This window comes from Brassica napus, chromosome C3, assembly GCF_020379485.1.
Source record: "Brassica napus cultivar Da-Ae chromosome C3, Da-Ae, whole genome shotgun sequence".
Taxonomy (NCBI): Eukaryota; Viridiplantae; Streptophyta; class Magnoliopsida; order Brassicales; family Brassicaceae; genus Brassica; species Brassica napus.
The window spans coordinates 57,069,332-57,085,433 of NC_063446.1; the positions used below are offsets into that span (position 1 = coordinate 57,069,332).

Consider the following 16,102-nt stretch of genomic DNA (forward strand, 5'->3'; position numbering starts at 1 on the left):
AAAAAAAAAATCTAAAAGTAGCACACAAACGAACCTATAAAACATCATGAATCCTCCAATGATCAAATCACTTTAAATTTGTCAACACATTTTTAAAAGAAAAAAAAAGAACAAAAAAAAAAAAATATTACCACCATGGCTAGCGCGAGAAGTTTGGTTGCCAAGGCAAATAATACTAATGTAGGCTCATTAATCTTAATGACCGTGGTGTTAGGTTCTTGTATAGCTAATGGTGAATATCTCGGTGCCCGCCGTGGCCTTGCCGCTGTTGCCGGAAACCCTACGGTCTTTGATATTACTAAGAATGGAGCAGTGGGAAATGGTGCCACCGATTCTTCCAAGGTGATATTTCTTTAATTTTATGGAATTAGCTTGAGTTTCGCTTCATAATTTAAGTTACTGTTATTATTAGTAAAATACACATGACAAGAAACATTTATCCAATAATAAATGGTTTCTTAAAAATAATAATAATAATAAAAAAAATAAAATAAAAATAACAAAAAATAAAATAAATGGTTTCTTTCTTCTAAAAAATTTGTACGACAGGCGTTTCTAAACACATGGCTCCAAGTGTGTGCCAGTCCTGTACCAGCAACGCTACTAGTCCCTAAAGGAGATTTCTTGGCTGGTCCAGTAATTTTTGCTGGTCCATGCAAGAGCAAAGTGACCGTCGAAGTTCAGGGCACAATCATCGCTCCACCAAGCGGATACCCGACTCCTGAATGGTTCTTATTCGAACATGTCGATAATGTCGTCCTCACCGGACCCGGCACATTCCACGGCAAAGGTGAAGCCGTTTGGAAAGCAGATGGCTGTGGTAAAAAGGTGGACTGCAATCTTCCTCCAACGGTAAGATTTAAGTTAATAATAATATTATTAACTAATACTTTTGTACTGATCAGACTTACACCTGCATGCAGTCTCTAAAATTCAGAAACATCTTAAACCTTGACATTTCCGGCATTAGCTCGGTCAACGCAAAGGCCTTCCACATGTTCTTGGTAAAAACTACAAATGTCAACGTCCAAAACATCAAGATTACTGCCCCTGCTGAAAGTCCCAACACCGATGGTATCCATTTGAGCAATGCGGTCAACGTTCACATCGTTGACAGTTTAATAGCTACAGGAGACGATTGTATCTCAGTCGGTCGTGGTTCCACCAATGTAACCGTCGAGCGCGTGACTTGTGGCCCAGGACACGGCCTAAGTGTCGGTAGTCTTGGTAAGTACCCGAACGAGGAGAATGTTGCCGGCATTCACTTTAAGAAGTGCACCATGAAAGATACTGACAATGGTCTTAGAATCAAGAGTTGGGGTGGTTCGTCTCCAAGCACGGCTGTGGACATCACGTTTGAAGATATTATGATGACAAACGTCAAGAACCCAATCATCATTGACCAAAATTACGGCTCAAGAGGCGGAGTAAGATATACCCGTGGAAATTTCAAACCAAAACTTCACTTGATCATTCAGCAGTTTACGAAAATAAACTTTTTGTGTGTGTTTGTAGGATTCAAAAGTTGCGATAAGCAATGTGCTGTTCAAGAACGTAAGAGGAACAACAATTACAAAAGACGAAGTTCAGATCATGTGCAGCAAATCAGTACCGTGCAAAGGAGTCAGCGTCGTTGACGTGGAATTGAACTTTGTAGGTGACAAAGGAGGACATCCCTCGGCGTCAGGAGGTTTGGTCGGAGCTCTTTGTGACAACGCCAATGTTATCTTCGGTGGAAAACTTAGCTTCCCTATGTGTCCCAAATAAGCTTTTTGGTAAATTTGATGTTGAAAACAAGTAAAAAATTTCAACAAACATTTCGTTGTTTTGTTTGTGAGTTAGTTTGTAAGTTTATCAACAATAATTGGAATGTATTGTTGTGAATTAGATGAGATAAAGAGATATTTATGTGTATTTATAAGTGTTAATATATTAGTATATTGTTCTTTATGTGTTTGGAAAGTAACGAAAGAAATGTGAGATAATGAGCACAAATGACTTTGATCTCTTGCTCTTATTTTTATTTTTTGAATTATACAGAGGTATCCTGGTCCTACAGAAGTGATCCAAACTAGTCACATGTTGTCACGTGTCGGTCTTCTGTCCCTGGCAATGCCGAAATGTTAATTCCCCAGTGGCCGGAATTCGAACCCAGGTGGCGGATCTCTTGCTCTTATTACTATCACTTACAACAACAAATCAACTCCTATTTATAGAAGTAGTAAGTCGGTAAAGTACACCGACGTAAGAAGAAAACAAATATTTATATAGTAAGCTAATGGATAATCACAATCCAAAATCAACCTTATCTTTTTGGATCATTATCTTTAACACTTCCTCTTGATTATCCATTTTTATATTACGTAGTGCCTCGTTAAAAACCTAGTCATGGAAAAACCCTTTGGGACAAAAACCATGACAAGGGAAAAAAAGTACACTGCCGTACTCTCCCCCTGAAAATAGTGGACCTAGTTTTCTCGTCACAGGTCACGCAAATGCCGCATTCCGATACCATAAACGTGTTTTCGGAATGTTGTAGTTGGAAGAGCTTTGGTGAACAAGTCAGCCGGATTTTCGCATGACCGTACATATTCGATGTCCACCTCTTTAATTATCTCGTGCTCCTTTATGTACGAGAAAAATCTTGGAGGGATGTGCTTTGTTCTATCACTCTTAATGTAGCCTTCTTTAAGATGAGCGACACACGCCGAATTGTCTTCAAATATTTTCGTCGACTCTTTTTCATTGACTATTCCGCTTGATTCTTGTATGTGGTGACTCATTGACCGAAGTCACACACATTCTCGACATGCTTCGTGAAGCACAATAGTTTCTGCATGATTCAAAGATGTCGCAACCAGAGTTTGTTTCTGGGACCGCCAAGCGATCGCGGTTCCACCAATTGTAAAAACATAGCCAGTTTGCGATCGAGCCTTATGAGGATCTGATAAGTATCCTGCATCTGCAAAACCAACAATACCAAACTCGGGTTTTCTAAAATATATTAACCCTAAATCAAATGTACCTTGGAGAGAACGGATATGTTCTCGACGCCATTCTAATTTCCATAAATAGGAAATGAGCTATGTCTCGCAAATACATTAGTGTCTAAAAGTATATTTAATCAAATACAACTCGCAAGACATATAAGCTCACATATACTTTATTACCATTAGCATCTCCAAAGTACTTATTTATATAAGATCTTACCGGGATCTCTTAAAACAACATCTCTTTTAACATCGAAAGATCTATTTACCATTGGAGTACTCAAAAGAGTCACTTTTGTCCATATAAAAGTGTTTCAATAACCTAATCGTATAGTTTGATTGATACACAAATATTCCTTCTCCGAGATGCTCTGTCTGGAGCCCCCAAGACAAACTTTGTCTTGCCGAGATCTTTCATTTCGAACTCTTCTTTCATATGAGTTCGAGCATCATCAACCTCCTTTTGAGTTCCAATTATGTTCAGGTCATCTACATATACAGAAATGATCACAAAGCCAAATGACGATTTCTTTATAAAAACGCATGGACATATCGCATTATTCACATATCCTTTACTCAAAAGATATTGACTTAAGCGATTGTACCACATGCGTCCGGATTGCGTTAATCCGTAAATTGATCGCTGTAACTTGACCGAACAAATCTCCATGGATTTTTCTTTCAATGCCCCTAGCATTTTCAATCCCTCAGGGAGTTTTATACATATATCATTATCCAACGGTCCATACAAATATGCAGCCAAAACGTCCATGAGATGCATTTCAAGATTTTTAGACGCCATTAGGCTCATCAAAAATCTAAACATAATTGCATCCATTACTGGGGAATATGTTTCTTCAAAATCAATTCCCGGTCTCTGAGAAAAACCTTGGGCAACTAATCAGGCTTTATATCGTGTTACTTTTCACACGAATACCCACTTATACCCAATAGGATTTATATTCTCAGGCATTATGACTATAAGTCCAAAAACATTCCAAAATGGACTTTGGATCGGGATCATCCTTTTCATGATCGATATCTTTGGACACAGAAAAGGAGAACATTCCATCAACATTTTTTATCTATTACTTTTCATCAAGGGCGTAGTTGATGGAAATCTCATACTTTTTTCTGTACCCTTCTCGTCATCTGGATCCATATCTTTATTTGGTGCTTCTTGAACCTTTTCATCTGTGCCTTCTTTCAAACATTTTCAGTATCAGATTCTTCTGGAACCTTTCCACTTATGCCTTTTTTCAGACATCTTTAAATATCAGGTTCTTTCCGAACCTTTCTGCTTTGCTCAACAATTTTTTTTTTTCCGGGGATTTTTATCTTTAGAACCCGCTAGTCTCCCCCTCTTTAACTGAACCCTAGGCTCATTCATTTTGTTACCATCAGTTTGTTCTTTAGAAACATCAACTATTGATGGAACATTTTCAGCGGGTATATCATGTTGTATCTGTGAACTCATTTGGTAACTGGTTTGCCAAATTATGCAAATGCACAATTTCCTGAATTTCCAGCTCTCTTTGATTCGTAGGGGACCAAAGTGTAACAACAACTGTGTACACCATGTAATCTCTTTAGGAATTCCTTTAATTCCTCCCCCTAACGCTGGAAATTCATCCTCTTTAAATGGCAATCGGCAAACCATGCCGTAAATATATCACCAGTTACTGGTTCAAGATACCTTATATATGTGGCATGTTCTAACTCTTCCAGAGTTTTATACATTCCCGAGAACATCTTTAACTCTCCAGGGACTACTAAATATCAAGATGCAACTCAAGTCGTTTATGTCATGCCAGACATTTCAATATACTGCATCTATTTTAGATTTTCTCCAGTGACCTTAGAACAAGCCGTTTTTCATACCTCAAGGTCATCTTTCATTTCATTTTCTGGAGAAATATATACCTTGGACTTTTGGTCCAAACATTTCTCGTTTTCTAACGAGCTTTATATCGAATTGATGGCCAATCAATTCACTCTACCCTCATACATAGAGGTAGATTCATAATCCTTATTTATATAGCGCGCTTTCATTTTATTGTCGACAGTCTATTTTCTCTTTGGTTTCATCTTTTTATTCGTACTAATATGATTAATCGAAATCTCTTTATCATCATCGATGATTTACCCAGGTACATGACTGTAATATTAACCATATCAACAGTCTCTTCACGAGATTCATCCTCTATTCATATTTTTGCTCCTTTTCGAGGACTCTTTGGAACCAAAATGGTCTATCACGTCTCTAGCGTGCTATAGACTCATATATCGTCCGTTTAGGACACATTTTCTTATTGGAGCATTTTCGGCTGGAATATGAGATATCATTATTTCATCAAAATGTCTGGCAGCCATTTTATAAATGAATTATCCTACTTTTCATAGTAATCCATTTCACATATCTCATTCCATCAGTTTATCATATGCTTTTAGCAAACTTGCGAGCACATTTCTAATTATCCATATACTTTATCCTTTTGGATTGTTTATGTCTTTATTACATGCACAACTGCATGTTTACACCCGATCATGGGGACCATCTTACTTGAATTTACTTTATCAAGTTCTTTTTTCAAGTGCGAACATAATTGCTCAATGTTCCACTCACTAGGATTCTTTAATTCTCCCCCTCGAGATGATGACACTCCATGTCTAAAATCTTGTACTGAATCCCACTCTAGAACCAATAACATATTCAGTTTTCCCATTTTGGGATGAATTATGTTTCAAATCCTTTAGAGTGAGATCTTAATTTGGGGTCTGCTTAAAGAAATCACATATAATGAAATTGTTTGATGATTCATCACCCATGTTGGTTTCCTTTATTTTCTTGACATGCTATATGTGAAAAACTTCTAGTTTTTCAGCATTTCACAATAATGACGATAACATTATTGGAGATGGCTATATATCAGTAAACTTCAGGTTTACCACTCATCTATAATTTTCCCATCTTTTTTTTGTACCACTACAAGAAATATGCACATTATTAGCACACGATAAACGCTATGGTAGGACTTTCATAGCGAAACTTGAAATGCTATGTCATCGGCAGCCATCATAGGTATCCCTCTACGATAACATTTATTTAAATGCTATGAAATGTGCAGATACGATAATATTTCAGTGATGTTATTAACTTAAATATAACACTATTTTTTTGTTACAAATTGATTACGATTTATATATTCGTGCTATGATTGATCTTTCTGCAATTAACAAAAATTAATTATAATTCGAAATAGAATAATTTAATATTAAATTGAAATTTTTTTTATATTGAAATTAAAATAAATTTTATTTATATATTAAAATTGGTTTACAAATTAATCTTGGTTTACAAAACTAACCAGAAATCATAACATAAACTCAGACCACTACAATTTCTCTAACACGGGTTACACTAAACCAAATCTAAACCTAAAAAAAAAAAAAACTGCAGCCGCCTCCTCCATATCCTTGCCCCTCTTCCAACAGCCATGAGCCTTGCCTCCTCCAGCCGCCACGAGACTTCCGTCCTCAAGCCGCCATGGACCTTGCCTCCTCCAGCCACCATGAACCTTGCCTCCCCAACTATCTTTACCAAAACAAAACAACATCAGATTCATACTACAGAAACATAGAGAAGATGCAAAGAGATAAAGAGAGAGAGAGATCAACCGTGGTGGTGGTGGGAGGGCGACCGTGGTGGTGGTGGGCGGGCGAACCTGGTGGTGGTGGGAGGGCGACCCCGGTGGGGGTGAGACGAGGAGGAGACGCGGTGGGAGAGAGATGGGAGAGATGAGAGAGGCGTGGAGAGAGATAGGAGAGATGAGAGAAACAGTAAGCTTGGAGAGGGATGGGAGAGATGAGAATGAAGGAGAAGAACATGAAGGCCAGATCTCTGTAGTGGAGTTGAGAGTGAGAGAGAGAGAGAGAAGAAGAAAATAAAAATAAAGATTAAAAGGAATAAATCTTAACCTTTAGATCTAAGTTAATCTAACGGTTCAAAAGTGTGATCCATGTATTTTAATCTGATTGGCCAGACAATTTTGTTTCTGTTTTTCTATTTTTATTTTTTGTTTTGTCTTTCCATATTTGATAATTTGTTTTGTAAGTGATTTTTATTAGTTATATCTTATTTCAAAATTAATATTTTGTAGTTTATAATTTAAGTCTAAATTTTTATTTTTTTAACCTAATAAACTGATATTTAATTTATGAATTGATGTTTAAGTTTGAAAATATTAGATTAATATTAACATTATGATTTTGGTCATCATTTTTAAATTTGCATGTTTATAAAAAATCCGATTTACAATTCGTTTATAAATTTGTATGTTTGACTCAAAATTTGAAAAGTTTCAAATTTATATTTTATGATTTACAAAAAAAAAATATGATTAAGAGTAAAATTTAGTTTTATGATTTAAGGTGTTGATGTTGTAATATGAGGTTTAGGGTTAAAATTTAGTGTTTTGGATTAAGATTGGAAAATAATAGATTTGAATACTAGAAGATTTGTAGTTAAATATTTAATAATTTAGATTTGAAGTTTATATTTAGAGTATTGAATATTTAGTTTACGTTTGAAGTTAAGATTTAAGATATAGAATTTGATTAAAGATTAAAGATATGTGTTTAGGAAATTATAGATTAAGATTAAAAAGATTAAATTTTGATTTTAATTTTAAGATTTGAAGTTATAGTATGAAAAGATTAGAGGTTTAAAGGTTGTCTTTAAAGTTTAGGGTTTAAAACAATGTTTAGAGTTTAAAACATGTTTAGAGTTTAGGGGTTCAAAGAGCTTTTCTTAGCATTATAAAAATGATATTATAGGTCTTTTGATAGCATTGTTGAAGCCACTTGAAAAATATTAGCGCTTAAATCTAATAATTCTCTAAGTGTTGGTGGTATCTATAACTTTATATTCCCGCTCGCTTAATTTTTAAAATAACATTAATTAAGTGCTATTTTAGGTTTCACTCTGCCATAGCGTTTATCTAATGCTATAATATAATACGAAAATATTTAAATCATTTACAACAGCAGTTCAGCAAAACGTGTTATAACAATGTGCTATCAATGTAGATTTTTTTTGTAGTGTACATGTCTTTTCATCATAAGCTCCTCTAGAGCCAATAATAATTTTTATAGTAATAGATATTATACTTACTTATTTTGAGAGAGGAGAAATATTTGTTACCTTTAGTAGTCATGTACGATGATCCAATATCTGCCATGTATATCTATCTCCATCCTGAATCTCAAAATCTTATTCCGGAAGATAATTCTCATATCACGTCGATATTTTATTTTCATTTTCTGGACCAACCAGAAAATCTGAATCATCAAGATGAGTATTCAAGCTATGAAAAATGGTTCGGGCTCATAAGAGACGAAGTTTAATATACTTCTTTTCTTTTTTTTCTTTTTGATTCTCGATACAGATCGACTAAATATTTGGGAATACAACAAATACGTACCCAAAATTCTTTCTTGCCGCATCTGTAGCAAACCTTTTTTGTTTGCCTTTTATTACCCGACCACTTTCATTTTCGTGGAAGTTCTCATTATTCTCATAGGGACGGAATCTTCTTCCTCGTCCTCTTCCACGACCATGATAGCGGTTTCAACCGCATCTACACCCTCGTCCTTTTCTAATAGGACCGACTTGATGGTTTAGTATATGATTTCTATTTTTTTTTTCATGGAGGATTTAAATCAACTCCAACTATTTAGTGAATCCTTTCTTTCAAGGATTTGATTATCAAATATCTTCTAAATCTTTTCTCATGATACACCTCATCTTATAAACCATCATCAAAGTGATGTAAAATATCATCGCTTTTCTTTTTCTCATCCGATATAGTTTTAACTTATCGATGATTTTTCAAAGCTCATTTTCTCTCAGGTGTATCTCTACACCTACTGCCCAGATCATATAAAAAGGCATTTACTTCGAGCTTTGTCAAATTTGACATGATAACCGTTCTTATAAAAAAATAATATAAAATATAAAGACCGAAATTTAAATGCATAATTTAAAAGCATAAATTATATGCATAAATTAAATTGCAGAAATTTAAAGAGCAATAAATAAAATTGGAGGCTTAGCCTACCACATAATCCGAGGAGTCATAGACTACCATATTGATCAATATTTTTCGAAGTCCGAAGAGACATGGTCTACCATTTTGACTTTTACTTTTTGTTTTCAAGATCAGAGGAGATAAAGTCTACCATTTTGATATTTTCTTATTTCAAGGTCCGAGGAGACTTAATCTACCATTTTTGACATTTTCTTTTTATTTACGGAAGCAAAGCCTTCCACGTAACCCTTTTTTTTCAATTCATGGAGGCAAAGCCTACCATGGTTTCCCTGATCGTGAAGGTATAGCCTACCATAACGATCAGTCGGGGAAACCAACGCCTATCATCCCGAAAAATAAACTGAGAAGACCTAGTCTCTCACTCTGGAACAATAATAAAATTTAAATGAATTAAATATATTGAAACACATAAATTTAAACATTACCTCGGCTGGTTTAAGATCTTTCGGATTGATAAACCTCGGTTGTTCAGAGCTTCGTGCTGATAACGTGTTGTGAATTAGATGAGATAAGGAAATATTTATGTTTATTTATAAGTGTTAATATATTAGTATATTGTTCTTTATGTGTTTGGAAAGTAACAAAAGAAATGTGAGATAATGAACACAAATGACTTTGATCTCTTGCTCTTATTACTATCACTTACAACAACAAATGAACTCCTATTTATAGGAGTAGTAAGTCGGTAAAGTACACCGACGTAAGAAGAACACAAATATTTATATAGTAAGCTAATGGGTAATCACAATCCAAAATCAATCTTATCTTTTTGGATCATTATCTTTAACATATATGACTTTTTGATATTTTTTTTCTTTGTTTATAATTTTTCTATTTTTTTGGGGGGTGGGGGGGTAATGATATAATAAACAGACCCTTCAATTGATTGCTTGACAATTTTCTGGTCATAACTTTGGTCTGTGAGTTTAGTGTATACAACCATTTCACATTAAAACTACTCTATTTAAAAGCACGGATCAAAGGAACGACATAAAATTAAAACATCAGCTATATGTAGCCTGAAAGCTTTCTTTGTTTCTTAAACTTAGCTTAACTTAATTAGTAACAAGCATATAAATGGTCAAGCTAACTGAGAGTATCGATGTTTCCACTGTCCACCATCTCAAAAACTTCTCCAACGATATTATTACAAGGCTGAGAACAAAAATTTCCACCCTCTTACATTCATTTTGCAACTTATATGAATCACCCATTCCCTTTTACAAAGTACACCTAGAAAGCGTTGATGTGTCCAGTCGTGTCCATGTGCATCTTTCAGAATATAGCTTTGAACTCCATCACCATATAATTACCCATGCTAAATCGATCGAAGGTTCAACATCAACGCCTAAACTTACGTTTTAAGAAATTTCGAAACACCACAAAAGAACCCATGCTAAATCGCTCGAAACTTCAACACCACCGCCTAAAGTGAAGTTTTGAGGAACTTCGAGTCACCACAAAATAACCAGCTGTTGTTTCCTTTTGTGTTTCAACTTTTCAATCGATATATATTTACCGAGGATTCATGAGACTCATTCTTTTTTTTGTTAACACTGGATTTTTATTGAATTTGGAGAAACATACCTGCAAATTACAAACAAAAGATAAGACAATGATAAGCATAAATGATCACAATGATCTTACCTATCCCCTATTCTAGGCCGGAAAACCTGAGAAACAATGAAAATTGCCCTGTCCAAAGTTGAATTTACTTCACACTGTTGCTCTACTTTTATCCACACTAGCAGCTGGAGAAGAGCGCAGCTTGTAATGAAGGAAACTCGTGGCCAGAAACACGTCGTGATCCCGAAAAGATTAGTCTTCTCTTTTGACATTGACACCAATCTATAAGATAAGAAAATTGTTGAACCCAACACCACAGACCCGATGTCCGAAGATGTTCCTGGGATGGCACAACAATTGACATGTCCACGTACGCGAAGGGTACTTCAGCTTTGAATGACCAACCAAACTGAAATACTCATTCCGTGACTCGTTCTTGAAAACCATGAAGCGATTCATAACTTTTAGTAATATGAAAACAAACGGCGAAGAACGTTGAAACAATCAATTTGATATGGATGTCATGTCTCCCTTATCTTTGATTCCAAGAACCACACACACAGAGCAATTGGCAGATGGGACTTCGCTGCCACTCTAATACCTGCAAAAGAGAAACAAAAGAGTTTCTCCCATCAGCGAGAAGGACCACAGCCTGATCGATGATGCTGGGATGGCTCCACCCTTAAAATGCGCCACCACTAGATAGATCCGACACTTAATGACCAAAAGAGTCGGTGACTTTTTACGAGATTCGTCAACGGAGAACCGAAGAAACGAAGCTTCTCTTATTTGCCAAATCCACAGCCGAGTGATGATTCGGATGTGTACAAATCTACAAGGCCCTTGAAGCAAGTACTAGTGACAGGTCCAAACCAACCAAAGAGACTCTCTACAAAGACGGGATGGGTCTACAAACTCCAAAACCAAACACCAAATCCAGTGAAAACCTAGAAAAAAGATCTGAAGCCGCAGATGCCTTCATGCATGTCTCGTCGTTACTCCATTACCTCTCGAACGCCTCCTATACACCGAACAAAGACGTCATCGTCGAGACAGCAGAGCAAGCAAACATATTGACAGGGGAAGGAGAAGAGGCTTGAGAGATAAAAAAAAAAAGGAAAGCACAAAATTTAAGAGAGAGGGGCCACCGGCACCGGGCACCGGCACGACGGCCGGATACCGGTGAAGGATTGAGATTAGGTTGACTGCAAGGAGGAGGCGGCTAGGGTTTCCAGTATGCAAGGAGACTCATTCTTTGTGTATGGCATTGTTGGAATAATGGCCATATTAGAAGAGATCGAATAATACAGATCTCAATTGCTGGAGAAGATAATTAAAAATCATTTATTGGTGATTCCCATTATTATAGAATTAATCATAGTTGAAGAAATTATGGAGTATCTCCTTTATCCTTGAATCAGTATTGAGAATTCTAATGCAAAATCTTAGCAAGAAATAGCTTAAGAGAAAATCTAAGTAATGCATACACATGAACTCAGTGATCAAAAAGAACAAAGTAACACTGAAGAACATCAAGGTACACAATATGTGTTCTCAGAAAAGAACAACAGAAAAATGCAAAAACATAAAAGAATCACTAAATAGCATTGAGCATCGAAGGTGGGTGACCTACAAAGAAAAGAAGCTTTCGATGTGATTTGGGAAAACATGCATGGTGAACGTGTCGTTGCTAGCAAGTCCACAGCGGCGTCCAAAGTCATCCAAATTCTTTCAAAGAATACTTTTGTAGTACTGTTTCTCCTCGGATCAAAAAATAGAATATAAGAAGCTTGATAGAAACCATACGGAGCAAAAATAAACTCACCAGCATCTGTAGTACCGCTGAAATATATAGAATCCCTCCGTACACGAAGAACAAAGCGTTTCCATTCGTGTCCATGTGCGTCTTCCAAAATATAGAGTTTAACAACATCAAAGGGATGATCATGAGTAACTAAGGCTACCCTTCCCTCATAAGGTATAAAAAAAAGGGGCCTAAATGGACCCTTATCCGGAAACTTTATAGGATTGAAGTTCAGATTTCGCATCAAAGCTCATTATGATATCTTGATCATCACCAAGAAGACGAGCTTCATAATATATAAATCCATTGAAGCATCGGCCACGTGTTCCAGTTGGGCGATGGACAGGGCAACGTCCTTTGGTTATATGTCTCCATGATTCTTGAATACCCAATGTAAGAACCCGCGACTGATCGTTATATTCTTCAGATGGTACACAAAGTACTTTGTGTTTACCTTCAGTGGATCGTATCCTAATAAGTAAGACCAATCGTTTGGACTCGAGCTGTGTTTACCAAGATGTGGTAAGGCTAAAAACCGTCTCAAGGTTGGGTTCCAAATCTTGAATGCAGATGTTAAAATCAATCCCTGGATGCTCGTGGATCGCCAATATTGCCAATCTAAGTTTGTTATTTCATAACTGTATAATGGAGAATAAGTTGACCTGTCAGGAATCTGATGTGAAGGAAAGAATAATACATATTTTGCGGAATCTGATGAGAAGGTCACCATAAGAGTCGGTGATCGTGAAGTGGACCGAGTCGAGAATGTGCTGATAAAACTAGGTAAGTGTTATAGAAGAAGACCACAGCTTTGAAAGACATCGATATCTCATGATTGATTTTGCAGGAAGCCTTGAGAGTATCTCCAAGGCTAGATCAAGAGGAATATGGTTTGGTTGTGATCTTTCATCTCTGGATCTCTCTCGTCTTCTCCTCTTGTTCATCCATGGCTGATTGCTCAACAATACTTTCTTCTTAAAAATCCTCATTCTTAATTTCCTCCAGTTATATTCCCTCTTTAGGGTTCCATATATATACGCTTAATATAAATTATACATCGTATTTGTATTTAAATAAATTATATAAAGCTTGGTTGCTAATTAATTTTCTCTCTTAAAAAATGTAAAACCAAAAAAATATTTACTAATTAACATGATTGGAACATACGACGATAAAAATTCAAAATTATGACATATGTTAAAAAAATCTCTAAACTATATAATAATATAATAGTAATTTACCTTTTAAAACATCCTAAACCAAAAATTAAGATTTGATTCCTTATAAATAATAGTCAGTTTAATTATATTTTATCTTTGACTGAACGTTAATGTTAATTATATTGCAAAAATTACTTAATTTTTTTTTAAGAATACAGATCAATTTATATTGCATGCTTATTCGCTTAGGAACTGCACCATGAAAGATACCGACAATGGTCTTAGAATCAAGAGTTGGGGTGGTTCGTCTCCAAGCACGGCTGTGGTCCTGTGGACATCACCTATGAAGATATTATGATGACAAACGTCAATAACCCAATCATCATTGACCAAAAATACGACTCAAGAGTCGGAGTAAGTATATATACCAGAGAAAATCTCAAACCAAAATAGAGATTTAGTATAATTACTGTTCTTCCGCTAGTTATCTTCTTCGTTCTTCTGTAAAAACTTAAAAATTTGGTATAATAAATTTAACATTTTACCAAAAAAAAAAAAAATCTCAAACCAAAATCGGCGTCAAGAGGTTTCATCGGAGATCTTTGTGACAACGCAAATGTTGTCTTCGTATATTTTGTTTCTAACTGTTATTTTAGTATCATATTTCGACTGATATAAATTAATAATTTAAATAAAAGAATAATATATTTGATTTAGTATAAAAATTTTGAACATAAATATTTAAAATGGATAAAACTAAAACTTAAACAAAAAGTAAATATGTGCTTTCATAATATCAAGAACATGTTTATTATTTTGTATTTGGTATCAACTCTCATATTTAGTCTAATTTGGATATAAACCTAAATCTTTCAAAATAAAAGAATATCACTATTAACTTGTGTGTATACTTCTTTTTGAAGGTTTGTAGTTCGAATATATCACTTTGATTTATAAATTTCATCCCATATATTGTGTAATATTTCTATATTTACTATAAAAAAGCTCGTGTATCTCTCACAAAAATTATTTTGTTATGACTTGTCAATGCCACACTCTCTCTTGCTCTATTTCCGCAACCTCTTATCTTCAATATCTTTGTCGTGGAAACTTTGATTATTTACATTATATTAGTTTGCACATTTCATTATATCTTCCATATTTCACTGTAACTTGTAATATGGAAAATATGCAAACTGATATAATGTAAATAATTAAAGTTTTTATCTAAAGGAAATCAATATCTAAATATTTATTTTTGTAACTTGATATATATACAACTATTTTAGATAGAATAGACAAACTTGAAATAATTTAGAATTGCTGTAAAGTTGTTCTCTATCTTGTATATTTAACAAATTCACTTTTTATTTGTTATATAAAATCAATTCATATATTTTAAAGTTGTTATTTATTTATTATATTTAATTTATATATAAATGTTTTATAACGGTTTAAAAGGTAAAGATTGATAAAAGAACACTTATTATTTTCTTTTCTATAGCACAAAACTGTTTTTTAAAAGATAAGGGTTTCGTCTCTCTTGATTATAATTGCATAATGTGTTGTGAATTTGTGCTGAGAGTTTTCATACTGTTTTGAATGCGAAGATTTTAACATGGCAAATCAAAATTCAGAATTAAAAAGCTACAAAAACTTCTAATAGCTTCCTTTTGTTATTTCCGTAGAGTATAAAAATGATAATTCTTATCCAACACGTTTAGCTGACTAATATAAACAAATACCCAGAGTCAAGCTTTTAGGCTGCAAACATTTCCTCTGTACTTCAAGTGAGACACGACCACACTTGTGATGGTCAGAAAACGACAACTGAACATCCCACTGGATGAGACCAATCATCGAAACAAAAGATCTAACGTTGGAAAGTGTGGCTTGTGCTTGGTGATATCAAACTGAGTTATGCCAAAAGCATCCTTGATGTTAATATCGATCAATTTCACAGCATATAAACAAACTCCAAAGTAACATTCCCCGGGATTGCCAAGTGATAGGCCGTCTGTTCCTTCATGTTTCTATAGTTCACAACATCTCCGGAGGACTTCGAGGCGGCATATGTGATAGGAAAGTTCGTGATCTCAATTTTGTTTTCAAGCCTCTCAAACACTGGAGTCTAGAAACATGAGATTCATCATGAAGGAGGGTGTCACATGCATTTTTTCTGACGGAGAGCAAAGGTGGAGAAGCCAAGCTAAAAGTTTCATGAGATCAAAAGCCTTGCATGTGGTGAACCTCTGCGTGAAGTAGTGGAGCCTGTAATTAACACACAAAAAAGAAAAGAAATTCGATTAAAGAACAGAACTTTGAGATCGGGTTAAGAGACAAAAATGCAAGATTCAGTTACAATATTTATTCCCCTTCTATGACATGACAATCGCCTACACTTAGAACAAAATATAATAAGTTCGATAAATAATAACACTTTAAAATCGGGTTTAGAGGTTAAATGCACAA

The 16,102-nt window shown here is 34.9% G+C and overlaps 1 protein-coding gene and 1 pseudogene across 1 annotated transcript; one reads left to right on the plus strand and one right to left on the minus strand.

The window, feature by feature from the left end:
• The first annotated feature begins 120 nt into the window (after positions 1-120).
• Positions 121-1,782, plus strand: LOC106436568 (exopolygalacturonase clone GBGE184-like). Its single transcript, XM_013877522.3, has 4 exons — positions 121-342; positions 550-852; positions 924-1,427; positions 1,516-1,782. Exons 1-4 carry the CDS (start codon positions 136-138, stop codon positions 1,765-1,767), a joined length of 1,266 nt encoding a protein of 421 aa, XP_013732976.1. The 5' UTR covers positions 121-135; the 3' UTR covers positions 1,768-1,782.
• A 6,342-nt stretch (positions 1,783-8,124) lies between these two features.
• Positions 8,125-15,819, minus strand: LOC125584578 (annotated as a pseudogene).
• Positions 15,820-16,102: the final 283 nt, after the last annotated feature.